Source organism: Drosophila miranda, chromosome XR (genome assembly GCF_003369915.1).
Source record: "Drosophila miranda strain MSH22 chromosome XR, D.miranda_PacBio2.1, whole genome shotgun sequence".
Classification (NCBI taxonomy): domain Eukaryota; kingdom Metazoa; phylum Arthropoda; class Insecta; order Diptera; family Drosophilidae; genus Drosophila; species Drosophila miranda.
In genome coordinates, this window is record NC_046674.1 from 19,160,668 (window position 1) to 19,181,094 (window position 20,427).

Genomic DNA, 20,427 nt, shown 5'->3' on the forward strand with positions numbered 1-20,427 from the left:
CCAACGACTTCTTAAGTCGATCCCCTCTCCTGCCTCTGATCCGTCCAACAGCTGTCTGGAAGATGCCGCTGCATCTACTGCTGCTGCTGCTGCTGCTGCTGCCTCTCGTCCTCATCTGCAGCAGCAAACAAAGGTTTCGCTTGTTTGTCAAGAGGTCAATAATCCCAGTGGCAGCCACCCTGAACGGAGGCAGGGGAAACCCTGCCTCGAGCAGGAGATGTGTCGTATGTAGGTGGAGGATTCCAATAAAGAGATATCTTTGCTAAAAAAAAAGAGGAGAGGAAACTAAATTTCATGGCGAAAACTTTCTTCGATTGCGAATCTCTCAAAGAGCAAAAAGTATCTTCAAATTGTAGCTGAAATTGCTGCTTGAGAGACTCTCCTTCCCCTTGATATTTCTCAGCGATATCAAAGCCTTCAACCATTTGCCTCCCCTTGAAAAAGTCTTCTCTGGGAAATGCCACAATCGGATCTAGCATTTCCCTCGCGATTCGATCTGTTTCTGATGTCATTAGCGTTGCATACAAATATGCAACATTCGAGTGACACATGCGGGTGCGCCTTGAGAGAAGAGAGAAGGCTGCCCTCCTTTAAGGGATGTCGCCTGCCAAAATCTGGGAGAATCGAAGAGCCTGCCAAGTAGGTAGTAGGTAGAAAGGTAGCAACGAGCAGAGGTAGGAAATTAGATGTTATTGTATAAGGAAAGACACCGGGCCGTGGATAATAATAACAATAATGTGCCAGAGGGGCAGCAGCGCGCGCCAAGAGGCCAGGCAGGAGGGGGAGGAGGAACAGCTGATATCGGAGATCTGCAGAGGATGCCCCTAAGGAAGAGGATGAGGGAAACCTTCGATAAATCTCAGGTGCTGGTGCGGGGGTGTTTTCAGCTCCTGTTTCTGTTGCTGCTTCTGCTGCTGCTGCTGGAATCACTGCAATTTGTAGCACGTGGCCTCATTTGGCGCCCTTTTTTTTAGCTCTGTGGCAGACAAATTATTTAAAGAGGAAAACGACACGACAGAAATTTGAAAGAGTTGTTGAAAGCGGAGATTGATCCGGGTATTGAATTTCAGATATCGGTCGGTGGCTTCTTCTTCTTCTTCTTCTGCCCGTACAATGTTGCACCCACACACGAGTGGCAGCCACCGGAAGGAGGACTGTTGCGGGGCTTCGCAGGAAGCTTGTGGATGGATGGATGAATGGATGGATATCTGCATACGAAAGAGCACCAGCAAATCCTTGCGATATCAGAGACGAGAGTGTGGACGAGAAGCAGCGCAAAAGCAAGAGGCATACGAGTAGTGGCTGTGGCCTGTGGCATGTGGCAGCTATATTCAGCCCAAGCCCAAACACGGTTATAATTGGCCCAAGGCTCCAACAATTTATCAACGCCGATTGCCATTTGTGTTGACAACTAACATAGTGGACAGACACACGGCGGACACTGGGACACTGGGACACTCGGACGTGCCACCGATGGCCACTGTGTGGCAGCCTGTCCAGAGATCTGTAGTTGTAGTTTTGTGGCATGAAGCGTGTTGATTTCGCACTTTACAACTTGTAAAACCCAAAGGCAGAGCCAGCCTCCTGCCACACCGCCACATTGCCACTGCAACAGCAGCAGAAGCAGCAGCAGCAGTTCGCTCTATGATTATTATTTATTTAATAATCAAGCAACGAGGAGTCATGGAAAATGGTCAGCAATTGTCGTTAGTGGATGCCACTGATGCTGATGCTGATGCTTGCCACAGCAACTGCCTGTTGCTGCCGCTAATTGTGCACGAAAAGCTGCAACAGCAGCAGCAGCAGCAGCGGTAGCCGTAGCAGAATTTATTACATTTCAATTATGTATATGGGCAAATGTTGCCACAACCAATTGGCAGCGCATAAATCATGGCTCGCTGCCACTCTGCCACCAATCTTTGGAAGTCTTTCTGTCAAATTAGCAAGCGAGCAAGCCAGCAAGCCAGCAGCAGCATGCCCCATTAGCAGTGGCAGCCAGCAGCAGCAACTAATACTATTTGTGGCATATGGCGGACAGCAGCGGCAGCAGCCGCACTCTTCCGGCTAATCATTTTCCTACACCTTAAGTGGGATGTTTCTTCTGTTGCAAGAACAACATTTTCGAAGCTGCAGCAGGGAAGCAGCCTTCAGGGAACTCCCTTTCCCATGACTTTTCCAGGCCTAAAGCCCCAGCAGCAGCCTCCACTGGCTACCCAGCAATGCGTGTGGTCCTCTGGCTCCTACTGATGCTGCTGCTGCTGCTGCTGCTGGTGTGCCTTGCCCCCCCCTCCCATAGGTTGCAACTTTTCGTCGTTGCATCGCGCATAAATCGTGTGAAATATCGCATTTCGCGCATTTTCGCTGCGTGTTAACGAGTGTCACATACTCTAAAGGAGTCTGCAGGAGGACGAACGGAACTCAGGGGGGGGGAGGGAGACAATCGTTTGCTGGCTGAGTTCTCTGTCCTCTGTTCTCTGTTGCCTGGCTGCCAGTTGGTTGTGGCAAGTGCTTGGTGCTCGGTGCTCGGTGCTCGGTGCTCGGTGGGTTGCTGCTGCTGCGACTGGTGGGACTAGTGGGACTCCGTTGTCTGCTCTATGCATTTGCATATTGACAGCGCGGTGTGATAATGCTGTTGACATTGATATAGCCTCCAAAAGTCTGCTGCCCTGCCCCTCTGCCCCACCGCCAGACTCTGGGAGTCTGTGGCTCTGTGCGACAGATTGGTGTGTGTTGTGGCGACTCTTGTTGCGACTATTGTTGCTGGTTGCTGGTTGCAACTGCTGGCTGCTGCTGCTGCTGCAACGCCCACAAAACAATTGACAGTCGACAACATGCGGCAACTCTCACAACAACAAAACCAACAAAAAACACCACCAGCAACAGCAACAGCAACAGTGGAGCCTGCAGAATCTGATAAAGCTGCGGCTGTTGCGCATGCGCATGTTGCACGCCTACAAAATCATGTTGCATGTCAGTTGAGCGAGCGTTTTTACCTCAAAATATGTGTGTACTACAGCAACAGGCTACAGCAACAGCAACAGCAACAGCAACAGCAACAGTGTGTGGCAGAGCAGAGCAGGGCAGGGCTGGGCAGGGCAGGGCCTATGAGGTTGCCCCTCATTTACAATTCTGCAATGATTTTGCGCCAAGTATTGCTTTTCAAGGCCGCCTTCAGGCTCCCCGACTTGTGGGGGCCGTGTGGCAGGGGGCAGGCGGGGCCCCGGGAAATATCGAATTTCCAGAGCAGAGATTTCCATAGCAACTGCTGCTCCGGCTGCTGTTGGGCGGCAATTGATTCTTAAAAAACGCTGACAACTTACATGCTGCAGCAACCACATGTTGCCCGCGTTGACAAATTGGCGGCATGTTGCATATAGAACTCACCAATCCGCTGCTCCGATCGCACAGATCCCCACAGATTGCAACGGAAATTGGAAATTACCGCGAAATGGTCCGAAAAAAGCCAGAGCAAACGCCCACCAAAAAAAAAAGAGTGTAATCCCCAATCGAGGCTGGAAGTCGATGCTGGGGCTGTGGCAAGGATTGGGTGCACCTCTCCGGTGCTTGCACCCAACTAATAATCGCATAATACACGTTCCAGGCTAATGATTAACCTTGCATCATTATCGCTCGAAGATCTCTCTCTATCTCTCTCTCTGTCTCTCTCTCTCTCCCTGCCTTCCTCTCTCTCTGTCTCTGCTTCTCTGCTGTGCTGAGGATGCCCCAATCGGTATTCATTTTTTTTGTGGCTGCCCCGTCGAAAATTAGCTGCTGTTTCTGCAGAAGCTCTTCCGATAGGAGGGGGCGTGCAGCAGAGCACGGGGGGGCAGGACTACAAAGCATCCTGCACTTTTACTCTTCGCTTCCATTCAAGATCTTTCAGGCAAGCCTTGCCACAGGTAGTACGTTCCACCGATTGGGGAATGGGGCAGTGGAGGTATGAGGGTAGGAGGGGTAGGAGGGGTAGGAGGGTAGGAGGCAGGAGGATGATGCCCCCAAGGCAAGAGATGCCTGCAATCTGGCTTTATTTTATGCGCAGAGCGCGCTTAAAAATGCAGTCAACGTCGTCGACGTCTCCTCCCTGGATGGGGTAGCAGACGGAGACAGGAACCTGCCGCTTAGGCGAATGCCTCACGGGCCCCAAAAAGGCAAACGGCCCGACAACAGCAGCAGCAGCAGTGGCAGTGGCAGCAGCAGCAACAGCAACAGCGGCAGCGGCAGCAACAGCAACAAATGGCATTAAAAACAAGAGAAGGAACATTTGTGGGCTTTTACTAGTCGAAGTTATGGATACTCTTGAATTTCTGTGGGAGTTACAGTGGAACTTCTTCCTTAACGAACGCCTTTCATAGGGGAACAATTCTCATGGGCAGAGAACTCTCATAAACGGATACATTTCGTGGATATATCCACCTTTTCATGAACCGAAGGCCATAACAGCACTCTTTCCAATTTGAGTATAATCGAAATTAAACATACATTAAGCAATGTCTTTAAGAGTAACCCTCAAGTTTCCATCGGAAAATCATCTTTTCCCAGGAATTGCTATAGAAGTCACATATGTAGTACCTGCCAAACCGATCTTGGATCTGTTATTTTTGGCATTGCAAAACGCCTTTGGAGGGCCATAATACCGTCCAGAGAAAGTGTATCGCAAAACCATCACCAGAGATAGAGAGGCAGCGAAAAGAGGGAGAATCCACTGCATCCTCCCACTTTTTGCTGCTGCTGCTGCTGCTGCCTCAAGATGCGGCCTATTATGTAGTTGTTGCCGCTGTTGCTGCTTCTGCTGCTGCTGCTGCTGTTGTTCCCCAATCATTAAATGCGTTTTTCATACAGGAGTTTTTTTATGCGGGAGTTTTGAGGCGGCTGCTGCTGCGATTCCTGATTTATGAAGCAGCAAATGAGTTGCGCGAAAGGAGAGAACATCGAAACGCGAACCGCGAACCGCGAAACGAGAACAAGAACAAGAATTGGAATAAGCGTACTGAAGAGGAATGTATATCAAATAAGTATACACCCACACTTCCGGCTGTAAATTGAATTGAGGGCGTGGCCCCCAGAGAGCGCGAGACAAGGGGCAGCGGCAGGGGCAGCGGCAGGGGCAGGGGCAGCGGCAGGGGCAGGGGTGGGGAGATGGTGGTCAAGGAATGTTGCACCCCATGTTGGCTGAATCGTAATTATGCGCATGTTGCTTTCCACTTTTGTGGCCAAACATCAAAGTGGCACACAGACGACAGACGACAGACGACAGAAGGCAGAAGACACTGCCTACAGACGACAGACGACAGAAGACAGAAGACGCTGACGACAAATCGTTGAAAGTTACAGTTTAAGTTGCTGCCTGCAACATCAGCAGCAGTTGCAGCAACAGTTTGCTGCCAATCACCGCAGCGGCAGCAACCAGAAGCTGCAGATAATCAGAATTCCAGCCAGATTTTCACCTGTTGCCGCCGCTGCTGCTGCTGCTGGTGCAGCTCTCTTGACATGTGCCGCACATGCCGCGCGGCCATTTGTCTGCAGCACTTTAATGATGCGCCACCACTGTCGACTGCATCTAACTGCAACACAGTCACCGTTGCACCGTTGCACCGCTGCACCGCTGCACCGCTGCACCATTCCACCATTGCACCATTGCACCGTCCCTGGCAATCACGTGTAACATCTCGTGACGATCATCTATGCGCATAGTTTAACATTTAGTACTTGAAATTTACAATTTCTGAAGTGGATCGCCGGACACTACCTCGGACCTAGGTCCGGGTTCTCGAACGCCCCGATGATACGAAAACGCGATGACGATGTCGATGGCAACGGGAACGGGCATGCCGACGGCGAATATTTTTGAATATTAATCGGGCGCCGCTTCGCTATAAGTAGATGTGTTTTGGGACCAACCCCCCAGTTTGCAGTGCACGATGCCACCCAATAGCGATCCCAAAGACACCACGGGTGTGCTCTTCGAGAGCGACACCGCCGCGGCAGCGGCTCTGAAGAAGATCCCCGATCCGAACCACAAGTTGGAGCTGTTGTGGCTGAACATCACCCTGTTCACGATCCTCCATGTGTCCTCGCTGTACGGCGTGTGGCTGCTCTTCACCGCCGCCAAGTGGCAGACAGTTGTGCTATTCCCCGCGGCACTGGTGCTCACCATTCTGGGGATATCCGGAGGAGCCCATCGCCTGTGGGCGCATCGCACGTTCAAGGCCAACACGCCGCTGAGGCTGATCTTCATGTTCCTCAATACGCTGGCCTTCCAGGACGCCGTCTACTACTGGGCCCGCGACCACCGCCTGCACCACAAGTACTCGGAGACGGACGCCGATCCTTACAACTCGCAGCGCGGCTGGTTCTTCGCCCACATCGGCTGGCTGTGCTGCAAGAAGCATCCGGATGTGACGATCAAGGGCAGGGATATCGATCTCTCGGACCTGCGCAGCGACAAGCTGGTGATGTTCCAGAAGAAGCACTACCTGATCCTCATGCCGATCATCTGCTTCGTGCTGCCCACCGTCCTGCCGATGTACTACTGGGGCGAGTCCCTGATCTGCTCGTGGTCGTGCTTCACCCTCCTCCGGTGGTGCGCCAGCCTCAATATCGTGTGGCTGGTGAACAGCTCCGCCCACATGTACGGCAAGCGGCCGTACGACAAGAACATCTCCCCCACGGACGAGGCGTTCCTCATCTGGTTCCGCGTGGGCGAGGGCTACCACAACTACCACCACGTCTTCCCCTGGGACTACAAGAGCGCCGAGCTGGGGAAGTATTCGCGCGATGCCACCACATACTTTATCGACTTTTTCGCCCGCATTGGCTGGGCCTACGACCTGAAGAGCGTCTCCACGGAGATGCTCCGCCAAAGGATCAAGCGCACTGGCGATGGCAGCCATCCCGTGTGGGGATGGGGCGACAAGGACCAGCCGCAGGAGGACATTGCCGACACCACCATCACACACAGGCTCAAGGTCAATCCCAGTTGAACTGATAACCATTAATATTGGCAAATCATTTTCTTTTTTTTTTTACTCTTCTTAAATAAACTAAATATAACTACAAATAAAGGTAAGACACACCGGTCAGTCCACCAGTCCATTGAATGGGCATTCTATTACATCCAAAGTGGGGTATTTTCCATGTGAACCCTTTGTTGGTCGACGTTGCCATGCATTTGCATTTTAGGAACACTTTATTGATTGTTTTTGATTGAGTGTTCCCTTGGAGAGAGCTCTGGCAATAGAAGTCCCCCTCGCCTAGCCTTAATATTGGCAGGTGTTCCCACCGATCGACTCTCTCTTCGAAGCCACACACACACACGAGTGGGAAAATAGGCAAGGAAATGGAATAGCTAAAAGCAAACAAATCTAACAGATTGACTTCTGGCCCCCCCCTTCGATTCGTACTTGTCACTGCTGCCGCTGCGGCTGCGAAAAGCCGGAAAATTTGCATTTTCGATTCGGCACTGCACAAGAAAAAGCAATAGAACAAGCAAAAGCAAAGAAATGGAAAGGCAAAGGCAAGGGCGAAGGTGCCAGGCCCACAGCGGGTGATCACTGCGGCCCCACACAATGACCACAGAGACCAGAAACCAGAGACCAGAGACCAGCGAAGAGGGGCCTTAACTAGAAACTGTAGTTTGTTTTTTATAGAATTTATGGCCAAGTGGCATTTGAGAAATGCCCCAGCCCCTGCCACACTAATTAGTTTGTATCGCCAGAGAGGGACAGAGAGACCGATAGACCGTGAGAGAGAGAGAGGGAATGAGGACGTGGAGGACGCGGAGGATACTGCGGTGGATGCTTCAGGCTGTGGCATAATTTAGGTAGCAAATTCCTTGGCCACAGCCTAGAGAACGCCCCCACACAGAAAACCGCATCGAAGAGGAGGCGGGGACTGGGCTGCGACTGTGCTTGATTTCCTGGAAAGAGTCCATGGCTTTGGGCCATGCTAATATCTCTCAAGACGAGAGACCGAGAGGCCGAGAGACCGAGAGGCCGAGAGACCCTTCCTGGAAGCTGGCCAACAGATTCCAAAGATCACTACGTAACCCGAGGGAAAGCCAATGCCTCGTCAACACATTTGCATAATTGGACAGAGGGACAGAGAAAGAGCGAGAGAGAGAGAGAGAGAGACCCCAGTAGTCGGTGCTGAAAGTTCCTTTCGTTTTTGATTATAAGATTTCGATTTTAAGATCTGATATTGAGATCGAGATCCAGAGAATGCTGTCGTCGCAGCAGAAACAGCAACAGCAAAAGAAGGTGCGCGGGCGTCGCCACCGACTGGCCATCAGAATGGATCCGGAGCTGAAGAGGAATCTGGTGCCCTTCCATGTCCGGGCCCTGGGTGTGGCTCAAAGGAGCATGGGGTGAGCTTCAAAGATCTAAAGAGAACAGAACCCTCTCCTAATGCTGTTGCTCTGCCCCAAAAAGATCCCCTTTGGCCTATGAGGCGCAGGTGTTGCGACCCGATGTGGAGAGCACAATGACGTGAGAAAGAGCATTTCATCCACCAGAGTGCCGCCGCTCTTTATTTAACCGTTTCTTTAGGGATCTGGAGACGTTCCTCAATCTGGTCAAGTGCGCCTTTGGCACTGGATGCCTGGCCATGCCACGAGCCTTCTACAACGCCGGATGGCTAATAGGCCTTCTTGCCACCGTTCTGATTGGCTTCATTGTGGTGTATGCCATGCATGTGCTGGTAGGTAGAGCAGAGGCAGAGGCAGAGCCAGAGCCCTTCTTATCCTGGGGAGTTCCTTATCCTGCAGTTGAATGACATCCAGCATCTGTGCAGACGCCATCGGATGGCAGTCCTCAGCTACAGGGAGACCATGGAACTGGCCCTTCTCGATGGCCCCACATGGCTGCACTGGATGAGCAGGCCCCTGGGGTTTGTCCAATGAGGCCCTCACTATATTTCATCTGTACTTAACCTGATTCTTCAGTTACTTCGTGGACATACTGATGTGTGCCTATCATTTCGGCGTGGACTGTGTCTACATTGTGTTTATAGCCAAGAACCTAAAATTCTTGGGGGATCTGTATATTTATCGCATGGATCTGCGTCTGTATATGGCCCTGCTGACCCTCCCACTGATACTCACGTTCCTCGTGAGGAATCTGAAGTATCTGTTGCCGTTTACTGTCATCTCCAATATCCTGACTGTCAGCAGTGGGTGATTGAGCTTCAGAGCTTCAGTCCTCGATCTTTGATCCTTTCTATCGCCACATCTTCCTTTAGGTTTTGGCATCATTTTCTGGTATCTTGTGCAGGATTTGCCCAGCTTGGAGGGACGGCAGGCCACACAGCACTGGACGCAGTTCCCTCTATTCTTTGGCACTGTTCTGTTTGCCATCGAATCTCTCGGTGTTGTAGGATATTTCTGGAATTCCCTTTAGAATCCTTTTACCAACTCATTTGTGGTTTGCTCGCCCCTAGATTTTAGCTCTGCAGCGCAGCATGCGGCATCCAGAGAACTTTCTGGGCTCCTGCGGGGTCCTCAATCGGGCCATGGTCCTCGTGGTCCTCTTCTACGCAGCGTTTGGGTTCTTTGGCTACTGGCAATACGGGAGGGACACGGCCAACTCGATTCTGCACAACCTGCCGTCCCTTGAAATGTGAGTTGAAGAGAGTTACATCCAGTTAGATCCGTTCTCCTTTCTCCTTTAGCCTGCCACAGTGCGTGATGGGAATGTTTGCGATGGCCATGTTCTTCAGCTACGCCTTGCAGGGCTACGTCACCGTGGACATCATCTGGCGGGGATACATGCAACCCAAGCTGGATGAGAATGTTGCCTCAGGGCGATCCGTGGAGTATCTGGTGCGCCTTGCCCTCGTGATTGCCTCTGTGCTGGTGGCCATTGGCTATCCGGACTTTGGGCTGCTCCTCTCCTTTGTGGGATCCTTCTGCCTGGCACAATTGGGGCTCATCTTTCCGGGAATCGTGAACATGTGTGTGCTGTACAGCCAGGGCTATGGCTATGGCAAGATCCTGCTCTGGCGGTCCCTCTTCTTCCTCGTGTTGGGTCTTTTGGGGGGGATCTCTGGTACAGTGATCTCGGTGAAGGAATTGAATGAAGCATATCCCATCGTGACATGAAAATGTCACTGTCATGTTTTTCCCTAATAAGTATCCCATTTCTTATCTATCATTACACATTGTTCTTTTCAAATAAAAATTCATTGAATTCCAAATGGCGAATAGGTAGAAGACGTCTCTGTATCCTTCTGAAGATCTGTTCTATTCTCTGTTTCCTCTTCTTATTGCAGTGACTACAATCCTTACGAGCATCGCGATGTGGAAGTCACAATGTCGTAAGAAATCCTTGCTGCACATTGTAAAACCCACTCGAAACTCCCCCATAAATCAATCCTTCTGCTTCCTTCTTCAACAGGAACGTGGGTGCCTTTGTGTCTCTCCTCAAGTGTGTCATTGGAACAGGAATCCTGGCCCTCCCGCTGGCCTTTTCCTATTCGGGATGGCTCAATGGGGGCATACTCCTCGTTCTGATTACGATACTCCTGATCCATGGAATGACTCTGCTGGTGAGTGAAGAGCCCAAACCATAGCATACCATTCCTCCTCCTATCCCCCCTCCCCGCGTGGTACTTCGTAGATCATTTGCATGGTGGAGTCCGCACGGCGGCAGGAGCAGGGCTACTGCAACTTTCCCGACACGATGGAGTACGCCTTCAACCAGGGCCCCAATTGGTGCAGGTACTGCTCCAAGGCCTCGGGCTACCTGGTGGATGGGGTCCTGGCCTTCTCCCACTACGGCGTGTGTGTCGTCTACGTCGTGTTTGTCTCCGTCAATGTCAAGCAGCTGTCGGATTACTATATCAAGGTCATTGATCTGTGGATTTTCATTGTGTTCGTGGGGCTACTCTCGGTACCGCTGTTCCTCATCCGCCATCTGAAGAATCTGGTGCCCTTCAATCTGGCGGCCAACATTTCGATGTATCTGGGCTTTTTGCTGATCTTCTACTACCTGTTCCAGAACCTGCCGCCAATCTCGGAGCGTGATGCGTTCAAAGAGCCCTCGAAGCTGCCTCTCTTCTTCGGCATTGCCCTGTTCTCCGTGAGCTCTGTGGGAGTGGTAGGTGCTTCAAGGGCTTTCTCCCTTCGACTGGGCTCTGCGTCATTGTGCCTTGTGCTCCCCGCAGATGCTGGCCATTGAGTCGAAGATGACCTATCCCGAGCAGTACATCGGATGGTTCGGCGTCCTCAATCTTGCCTCGGCTGTGGTCGTCATCTCCTACCTGATCTTTGCCATCATGGGTTACTGGCGCTATGGGGAGACCGTGCATGGCAGTATCACCCTCGATCTGCCCAACGATGAAATGTGAGTGGAGCACCAGAGATCGCACCTCAATCTCAGCCGCAGTCCCAGTAACCCCCTATAGACCCGCGCAGGTGTCCAAGGTCTGCATTAGCATGGCCGTGTTCCTGACCTTTCCCCTCTCCGGCTACGTGACCATCGACATCATACTCAATCACTATCTGGATCGGAATGGCAAGCTGAAGCATCCGCATCGAATGGAGTACATTTGCCGGCTGCTCTTCGTCCTTGTGTGCACCGTCAATGCGGTGGCCTTCCCCGATCTGGGCCCCCTGCTGGCCCTGGTCGGGGCATTCACCATCTCCCTGCTGAACCTCATCTTTCCGGCCTGCATCGACATGTGCCTCAACTACCATGCCCCCTACACCTACGGCAAGCTGCGTTGGAAGCTCGTCAAGAACATCCTGATTGTCATCATTGGCACAGTGATCCTGGTGTACGGCTGCATCCTTTCCGTCATGGACATGATCAAGGAGTACGGCAAATAGACCACTTTATCGGCGTCGGACAGCACACTTGCCGCAAATGAATTTGAACACGATTTTAGGCAGCGGAATTAAATGATTAAAGAGCTTGGGCTTCGTTCGCCTTGTAAGACATCCATCCGTCATCCTCCATCCCCCTGGAGCTGGGGCGCCATCCGCAATGTTAAAGGTCAAGTGCAACACTCCACCCACTGGGCAGGCGGGCGGGCGAGCAGTCGGAGGCAGAGGCAGAGGCAGGGGCAGTCTTGTGTCTGCAGGTGCCACAAGGGGCAGCCACAGAAGACCATTATCGATGACGTTGTTGCATTGGCATCGGCATTGGCCGGTAATTCCCTCATTAGGTGGCCAAGAGTCTGGAAGTTGGACGTCTGGCAGCCGGGCAGCCGGGCAGCCTGGCAGCCTGGCATGTGGCATGGGCAGTGGCATGTGGCATGCAACCTGCTCTCGAGCCTGTTTTCTGCGGCAGTGTCTGGTGGCACTCGTCAGCCCACTTAACGATGTGCTCCGGAATTTATGCCGATATGGTAATGCATCTCTACGCTGGGACTTGCCTCTGCGACTCGGGACTCAGAGTCGGACTCGGAGTCGTCTCCGGCTCTGGCTCTGGCTCTGGCTCTTGCTCGCCCGCTGCCTGCCTCATTATGCCATTGATGGACTGCAGTTGAGCATTTGGATTGCGTAATTTATTGTTTTGGGTCTTTTGGCTTGATAAACTGGTGTTGCCGCTGCCTCCGTTGCCCCTCTGCTGCCCCACAGTCCACCGCCGCTTCGGATTCCCGATGCCACTGACAATCCCGACATCACCAAAAACGGTCAACATTTGTTTGCTGTCTGCCTGTCTGTCTGTCATTTGTGTGGCATTTTTTGCCAACGCCTCCCGACAAATCTCACTTTCCGCCAATGTCCGCGATGTCCAGTGTCCGCCATCAAATCCGCCGGGGGATTGTGTGGATCGGTGTACCAGTGTACCGGTGTACTCGTATCTCGCACTATAAACGAGTGCCAGTTTATGGCTCTAATTAGCTACGCAGGCAGCATGCAAAGCGAAGGCCTGGCCAGGCCCGATTCAATCTCTCCCGCTTCGGCCCGCTGGGGTTTGGTTTTGGCCTAATGATTTCCACTGAATTGTGTGCTGCAACACGTGTGCAGGGGTTCCATCACATCACATCGCATCGCATCGCATCGCTTCGCATCCAATCCCTCCCAGCAGCACAGACTGCGTGGAGTTCAAGAGGTTAAGCAGCAGAAGAGAACAGCGTTCTGCGTATGCAACTGCAACAGCAAAGGCGACTGCGACTGCGACTGTGATTGCAACAAAAGTGCAACAAATCATCTCCCGTAGCTCCACTCCCAGCTCCAGCTCCAGCTCCAGGTCCAGGTCCATCTTTTCGTGGAGAGTGTAGAGTGGAGAGGGAGAGAGATCTCTTCGAGGCAACCAATTTGTGTTCCGTTGCTTTGCCGTTTGTATAAATCAATTGGCAATGAGACGATGCGATGCGATGCGATGCTGGGGACTGGGGCTGGGGCTGGGGCTCTGACTGGGGCTGGGATTCTCCTTCTTCTCGGAGACGCGACAACCCGCTGTGCGGTGTCTATTGGCATGGCCATCCTATAAATCGCTCCCCCTACCCTACCCCACAAATGCACCTCTCTCTGTCTAATGCGTTATGTGTGTTTTGGACTATGATTTTTCCACTTGTTTCGTAGTGCGTGTGCCTGTGTCCGTGTCCGTGATTGGTCTATAAATTATTGGGTTTATTGCAGCCCAAAGGGTACTCCACCTCCACCACCACCGCCACCTCCATCCCCATCTCCGCCCCCGTTGCTGAGACACTGATGGATTACTCACGGGCTCTCCTTATCACCCACGTCCTCTCCCTCTCCCTCTCGACCGCTGCTGCCCCTCCTGTAAATATTTGCTTCCTTTAAGATATACTCGAACTCGAGCGTGTTTCTGATGTATTTGCCCCGCGACTTTCCTTTCAATTTCGATTTCAATTTCAATTTTCAGATTTCCAGAGCAGCAACAGCAAAAGCAGCAGCAACCTCCGCGACGGAATTTGAGTTCGATTTCTGTTAAAATATTTGCACAACTTAAGGGTCAGCGCGGAACGACAAACACGCCGGAGGAAGGAAGGAAGGGGCAGAACGATAAAGGCCTTGACCTGTGGAGAGGCCCCTGCTGGAAGGGCGAAGGGGGAGGATCGCCACACCGCAATTAGGAGGTATGTATGTATGTCCATCACTCATTCTACTTCTGCTCTAAGACCTCTTTCTGAATTTCAGCCATAAATGAGTGAAAAAAGAGGCTTTCCTGGCCCAAAATCTATCTATGTATGACACAAATGCCAGGCCACTGCAGTGCAACTTTTGTTGCAGCAACAGTAAACTGCAACATCGAACAACTTCAACAGTAATATCAGCGGCATTAATATTAATTAAATAAACGTTAATTCAGCGCATTAATGCGTAATAAATAATGCTCTTTTGAGGCAAAAATTAATGCATAAAACGCTACTTATCGCTGCCCGATGGCCCGATGCCCGATGCCCGATGGCTGACGCCGCCGCCACGCCACGCACTTATCTGTGTCAACACAGAGAGCTGCAACATGGATGGAGGGAGGGGCAAAGCCTGACAAACGCATTGTCAATAGCCTATAGATCCGCCTCTGGTCCGCATCGGAGTTGCAGCTGGAGCCGGAGTTGCAACTGAAGCTGGGACCTGGCGCTGGAGTCAGAGTTTGGAATCGTTGTCGTCGCCATCGACGTTGGTTGGCGCGTTGCAATTACATGTCTGTGACAAGAATTTTAAATGAAAATCGCTGCGTAGTGCACTGGACAAATGATTCAAACTTTCGCATTACGTGTGGAAAATGTTTAAAACTCAGTGCCAGAGTCAGAGCCAGAGCCAGAGCCACAGAGGCTCGGATTCGATCTCAATGGAGGCAGGCGCCATGCCATGCTCCATGCCAGGCTGCGAGTCCGAGTCCGTGCTTTTTGTGCGCTTTGCATGCCCAAGGAGCGGAGGAGCAGCGGAACAGCAGAGTAGCGGAGCAGCGGAGCCGAGAGCCGCTGGCGACGCGACGCATGAAATTAGAAAGGCATTATTGCAAATCTCTCGCTTTATTTATCAGCAATTTGTCAGCAAGTGTGCTGTGCGGCACGGATTAAAGTGGCAGGCCGCCACGGCAGTGTCGCCTCTATGCTGGCTCTCTGTTGCCTTTCTAATGCAATGCAATTGACACGGGCGAGTGCATCTACGCACAAATTACTCGAGAAATCAAGCACTCTACACTCTACAGAGGTAAAGAGAGTACTGTACACCGCACTTCTCTCTCTCTCCCCCTCTCTGTGTGGGTCAAGTGCATTCGTTAATGAACTCTGGGATAACCATCGACCCACGCCACTGGCCGCCAGCTGATTTATGGCCCATGCTGTGGCACAGGAACGGCAACAGCAGCAGCAGCAGGAGGAGCAGCATTAGAACTCATACTCTGGCCAACTATTCAGGAGATCTGGGAGCACAGTAGAGTGAAGTATAGCCCTTTTGCCAGTTAACAAATAACATCAACTTATTAAATAAAGTTTCAATCCAGGCGCACGGACTGCTGCGACGAGGAGGAGACCAGAGCGGGGAACACAGCTACCGTGCTGGGACGAGGACTGCGACTGCGACTGCGACTGGGACTGGGACGGCGACGGCGACTACAACTGGGACCGGGGAGGGACATATGGAGGCTGGAGGCTGGAGGCGCAGCCACAATAAATCATCACATCGAAGGAAGGCTAGTGGAGGTGGAGAACTGTGTTGCAGGGGCAGGCGGGTACGAGTAACTGCGGCCAAGTTATGTGGCTTCATTGTGGACAGAATGAACGCTTTTAAGCAGACAATTGCAGCCTGGGGCGCAGCCACAACAGGTAGGCGATGAAGGAAGAGGAGCCTCCGTCCGTGGACTGCAGCCAGCAATGGACTGTGATGGTCTGCAGCGGAGGGAGGGGGAAACACTCTCTCCATAGTGCAACGCACCTCCCACTACCCCTGGCTATTGTTTGCTCCCGTTCCTCCGACACTGCCGGACGACTGGAGCTTGCCACAGATTTTCGTAGGCCGCACTGCGGGCATAAATCATTTGGGTATGCTGCTGCTCTGCTCCTGCTCCTGCTCCTGCTGCCCCGTGTGCCTGATGCTCCGACTCCGACTCCGACTCCTGCTGCTGCTCCCAAGCCTACCCCTCCACTGCTTGCAACTTGCAACATGCTGCAATATGAGTTAATTTCTAGAGCCCGGATCTGGTAAGGAGTTTTTGCGTATTTGTCAACTGCAAATTACAACGTTTTTTATATTTCCCACACAAAATGTGTGCTTCTCGTTCGCAGAGATCTCTGGGCCAGGAATGGGTACTGCACTCCCCTCCACTTGGCACTGGACGTTGGACGCTGAAAACTGGTGTGTACCTATCGCTTGTGGGGCGACACAATATGTGGGTGGATGTGGCATATTTATGGCCCGCCTGGCATTATAAATTTTCCATTAACCTGCCCCCTAGGCTCATTGAGATTTGCATTGAATGCAGGCAGTGTCTGTTTGTCTGTTCGGTCTGTCCGTCTGCTGATAGCGCATTATCTGTTTAAGGCTTTAATTTTATTTTTGTGGCCAAAAATGTACGCAAAATAAGTGCGCGAGCAGCGCCTTCTATGGGTTATGGGAGTCAGAGTCAGAGTCAGAGTCAGTCCCTGCCACAGCTACGGACCTGCCCCAATCCCAATCCCGATCCCCTGTGTGGGGAGGGGGGCTCGCTTTGCATGCAATTGACTTGAATGTAGAAAAGTGGATGCATAGCTGGTGCGATGTCTACTGCTGCTGGTGATGCTGCTGTTGGTGCTGCTGCATCTCATTGAACCCCGACAAATTGGTCATAATTTTAAGCAACTAATCCCAATAAACATGGCCCAAACATTGTGCCACTGACATTAAGCTGCCAGCTCTATGGACGACTGGACTGCCTCTCGACTGCTTTCGGGGACTGCTGCGACGACTTACGGTCCCAGTAAGCCAAGTAAGTAGCCAACTAATAAAATGCCATTTATCTGTGCATCGATCAGGCCACTGCCCCAGGTACAGGCACAGGTGGATGGTGGGGGATGGAGGAAAAGGGGATAGGGGATAGCGGAAGCGGAATGGCCATAAACTTGGCCATAGAAATCGAAGCGCAACGAATCGATTTGGGCAGCAGTCAAACATAAATTGCAGATGAACAGGAGTTCAAATCGAAAACGAAGCCCGGTGGATTTATGCGACGAGTCAATGACTAGACAAAGGTTAATCAGATGGGTCATCAAAGCGGCCACTGCCTACTGGAGGATCATAGATACCAGATAGATATATAGATAGATAGATACACTTGCCACACGATGGACGCCTGCTTCTGATTTACCTAACGAGAGAGTAAGACACGTGAGAGGTGCACATGGTCATGACTCAACCCCCTACCCCAACCGACAGTCCACAGTCCACAGTCCACAGTCCACAACCCACGCATGGTCAATCAGTGGGTCTCTGATTGGGTTCACACGCTGCCCCTTATCGATGCGTGTGTGTGTGTATACGAGAGATACAATTTGGTTGGGGCACGAACTTTAAACTCTCGCTGGGCAAACAGTAATTTTTCAATTGTGCACACACTCAAGCAACCTCAACCTCATATTGCGTCACAATGCAAAACGCTTATCGCTGCAGTAAAGTATCTTGTGGATGCGGTCTGGCTATGGCTATGGCTATGGCTGCGGCTCTCGTTCTTGCTCTTACTCTTGCCCTGGCCCTTGACTGTGGCGTTGGCTGTGTGTTATCTGTGGGTGTAATTTTCTCACGGTTCAGTTTTCAGTTGGACGCGGGATTGAATTGCGTTTGCACATTTCCCTTTTCGTGTTTTTATTGCTCGCTCGCTCGCCGGCTCGGCTCCTCGTTTGCCTTTTCGCCAACACTTTTTGTGGGTGATTACGATTGCGAGAGAAGGAGGAAGCCAGAGCCCAGAGCCCTGATCCGTAGCCGGAGCCGGAGCATGGAGCTGCGAGCGAGCACCTGGATAAATATCTTATCTTTCGTCGACTTGAGTTCGCATTGGGTTTCCTACGTTTCCTCGCTGCTCTTTCTTGGTGGGTTGTGTCGTGTCGTATCATATCGGTTCTGCTTTCAGCGCCTCATATCACATATTAATTTGGGAGTAGCGTGGGAAAGCTCGCGAATTGTTGCCAATTCGCATGCGAACTGTTGTTCATCCGCTATCGCCGCTATCAAGTGTTTGGATTGTTTGCCCTGTGCGCAAACAAACATTCAGCCAAAGCAAATCTTCCGCCGTCGAGTAGGCGTTGGGAAATGTCAATAGGGCTCAAGGTCCCCAAGTCATAGGTGGAGTCTTAGCCCCACGCTGTGAAATAGATTTTGAGGAAATAAATTTAAATGCTAGCGATTGTTAACCGGAATCCCAACAACATCATTAAGGAATTGGCGGACAGTTTCTCCACATGAACTTCTTTCTTTTTCATTTAATTACTTTCTAGGTCTTTTGCCGTGGAGTGTGATACTCCCCTGTAACCGATAAATTTGGTAAGCGTAGTCATGGACTGTCTTTCCTCCCAAGTTAATGTTTATAATGCGATTCCAGAGTCAGTATTACTTCGTGTGCAAACGGATCTGCGTAGCCTACGTGACGACATCGGCCAGGAGCACCGCGATCAACTTCGATGATGACCAAGGAGCCTGCAGGGTCCTTAGATATGGAGGACAAACTTTAACATCATCATCAACTGATCATCGGACTGATCAATGAGATTTTTTCGATCAAAAGAAGGCGTGGAAGATTCGGAACGGCCCCCAAATAAAGAATTAAATAAATAAATACAATTACACTTATACCCGATACTCAGTCAGTATCAGAATTATCAGTTTCGGTTATAATCAGAATTGATTTGTTCGCTCATGTGGGCAGGGGGGATCTCTTCGCGACCTCTCTATCTGCATTTTGCACGCACTTGTCATGAGAGATGCTTATCAAAAATGACGACTGAATGTCTTCGCTAAGGACATAGGACAAAAGGTTGTAGGCATGGTCGCAGGGGACCAGATTAGTCAAGAAATGTCCAAATTGGACGAGAAACGCCGCAGCCTTAGCGACCTGATTGGGGCACGACCTGATCGGAAAAAAATGGTGGAGAAAGTAAGTCATATGTTCTGAGTGGACCCAATATCAATAATCCTTGATAAGGACTCCATCAAGGATGTCCCCCGATCACGAAATGACATACCTCTCCCCAACTAGCCACCGTATAGCAGAGATACAGTATATAGAAAAAAACAGCAATCGCTATATATCGGGCAATAATAGGGCCAGATCGGTGAAAGATCAACTCTCCCAGGACCGTGGGGATCCAGCCTGTCGAACGGCATCAAAATCTCGACTACGAAAATGAGGCCGATTTTTGGCAAATTCAATGATGTAACCATCATGATTTTTTGCGAAAATCGTGATATGCTGGATGTCCTGTTTTCTGATGCCAATCGGTTGGCAGGACTCTCCCCATCACGAAAAGTCATGCCACGCCCACATCGGCCGCTGTTCAACCGAGATATAGCGTGCAGAAAATACCAGTATTTCCATGAAGCGTAAATCCAAATCTTCCGAAGGCTATAGCTCAGACAAATAGGGCCAGATCGGCGAAGAACCAACTCTCCCAGGATCGCAAGGATCCAGCCTTTCGCACGGCATCAAAATCTCGACTACGAAAATGAGGCCGATTTTTGGCAAATTCAATGATGTAACCATCATTATTTTTTGCGAAAATCGTGATATGCTGGATGTCCTGTTTTCTGATGCCAATCGGTTGGCAGGACTCTCCCCATCACGAAAAGTCATGCCACGCCCACATCGGCCGCTGTTCAACCGAGATATAGCGTGCAGAAAATACCAGTATTTCCATGAAGCGTAAATCCAAATCTTCCGAAGGCTATAGCTCAGACAAATAGGGCCAGATCGGCGAAGAACCAACTGTCCCAGGATCGCAAGGATCCAGCCTTTCGCACGGCATCAAAATCTCGACTACGAAAATGAGGCCGATTTTTGGCAAATTCAATGATGTAACCATCATGATTTTTTGCGAAAATCGTGATATGCTGGATGTCCTGTTTTCTGATGCCAATCGGTTGGCAGGACTCTCCCCATCACGAAAAGTCATGCCACGCCCAGATCGGCCGCTTTTCAACCGAGATATAGTGTGCAGAAAATACCAGTGTTTCCATGAAGCGTAAATCCAAATCTTCCGAAGGCTATAGCTCAGACAAATAGGGCCAGATCGGCGAAGAACCAACTGTCCCAGGATCACAAGGATCCAGCCTGTCGAACGGCATCAAAATCTCGACTACGAAAATGAGGCCGATTTTTGGCAAATTCAATGATGTAACCATCATGATTTTTTGCGAAAATCGTGATATGCTGGATGTCCTGTTTTCTGATGCCAATCGGTTGGCAGGACTCTCCCCATCACGAAAAGTCATGCCACCCTTAGATCGGCCGCTATTCAGCCGAGTTATAGCTCAAATAATTGACCATTGGG

The 20,427-nt window shown here is 51.1% G+C and overlaps 3 protein-coding genes and 1 long non-coding RNA gene across 7 annotated transcripts; all 4 read left to right on the forward strand.

Moving 5' to 3' along the window:
* The first annotated feature begins 5,892 nt into the window (after nucleotides 1-5,892).
* On the forward strand, nucleotides 5,893-7,079 carry LOC108152124 (acyl-CoA Delta(11) desaturase). Its single transcript, XM_017281207.2, has one exon. The coding sequence runs from the start codon at nucleotides 5,919-5,921 to the stop codon at nucleotides 6,978-6,980; it is 1,062 nt and encodes a 353-aa protein (XP_017136696.1). The 5' UTR covers nucleotides 5,893-5,918; the 3' UTR covers nucleotides 6,981-7,079.
* A 1,081-nt stretch (nucleotides 7,080-8,160) lies between these two features.
* LOC108152120 (proton-coupled amino acid transporter-like protein CG1139) lies at nucleotides 8,161-10,117 on the forward strand. Its single transcript, XM_017281204.2, has 8 exons — nucleotides 8,161-8,362; nucleotides 8,427-8,483; nucleotides 8,544-8,694; nucleotides 8,762-8,883; nucleotides 8,939-9,165; nucleotides 9,235-9,365; nucleotides 9,433-9,611; nucleotides 9,664-10,117. Exons 1-8 carry the CDS (start codon nucleotides 8,217-8,219, stop codon nucleotides 10,091-10,093), a joined length of 1,443 nt encoding a protein of 480 aa, XP_017136693.1. The 5' UTR covers nucleotides 8,161-8,216; the 3' UTR covers nucleotides 10,094-10,117.
* On the forward strand, nucleotides 10,118-11,922 carry LOC108152121 (glutamate transporter polyphemus). 2 transcript variants are annotated; one of them, XM_033386516.1, is made up of 6 exons: nucleotides 10,118-10,198; nucleotides 10,264-10,308; nucleotides 10,389-10,539; nucleotides 10,611-11,090; nucleotides 11,158-11,336; nucleotides 11,408-11,543. In XM_033386516.1, exons 1-6 carry the CDS (start codon nucleotides 10,188-10,190, stop codon nucleotides 11,442-11,444), a joined length of 903 nt encoding a protein of 300 aa, XP_033242407.1. In that variant the 5' UTR covers nucleotides 10,118-10,187; the 3' UTR covers nucleotides 11,445-11,543. The 2 variants fall into 2 exon arrangements, with proteins under 2 accessions (XP_033242407.1, XP_017136694.1); XM_017281205.2 differs by having other exon boundaries at nucleotides 10,122-10,198; nucleotides 11,398-11,922.
* A 1,980-nt stretch (nucleotides 11,923-13,902) lies between these two features.
* Nucleotides 13,903-18,731, forward strand: LOC108152127. Of its 3 annotated transcripts, none has more exons than XR_004471323.1 (6): nucleotides 13,903-14,047; nucleotides 14,105-15,356; nucleotides 15,417-16,113; nucleotides 16,198-16,267; nucleotides 18,379-18,424; nucleotides 18,483-18,731. It is a non-coding gene; the product is annotated as an uncharacterized LOC108152127 (long non-coding RNA). The 3 variants fall into 3 exon arrangements; XR_001774789.2 differs by having other exon boundaries at nucleotides 13,903-14,043; nucleotides 14,105-15,351; XR_004471324.1 differs by lacking the exons at nucleotides 18,379-18,424; nucleotides 18,483-18,731 and having other exon boundaries at nucleotides 13,903-14,043; nucleotides 16,198-17,346.
* The last annotated feature ends 1,696 nt before the right edge of the window (nucleotides 18,732-20,427 follow it).

Bases quoted from the DNA above. Each gene is read 5' to 3' on its own strand.
- LOC108152121 (XM_017281205.2), top strand. The intron at 10,309-10,388 runs GTAAGAAATCCT...CTTCTTCAACAG, and splicing joins GATGTGGAAGTCACAATGTC to GAACGTGGGTGCCTTTGTGT. The intron at 11,337-11,397 runs GTGAGTGGAGCA...AACCCCCTATAG, and splicing joins GATCTGCCCAACGATGAAAT to ACCCGCGCAGGTGTCCAAGG.
- LOC108152124 (XM_017281207.2), top strand. From the start codon at position 5,919: ATGCCACCCAATAGCGATCCCAAAGACACCACGGGTGTGCTCTTCGAG.
- LOC108152120 (XM_017281204.2), top strand. From the start codon at position 8,217: ATGCTGTCGTCGCAGCAGAAACAGCAACAGCAAAAGAAGGTGCGCGGG. The intron at 8,363-8,426 runs GTGAGCTTCAAA...TGCCCCAAAAAG, and splicing joins GTGGCTCAAAGGAGCATGGG to ATCCCCTTTGGCCTATGAGG. The intron at 8,884-8,938 runs GTTTGTCCAATG...CTGATTCTTCAG, and splicing joins TGGATGAGCAGGCCCCTGGG to TTACTTCGTGGACATACTGA.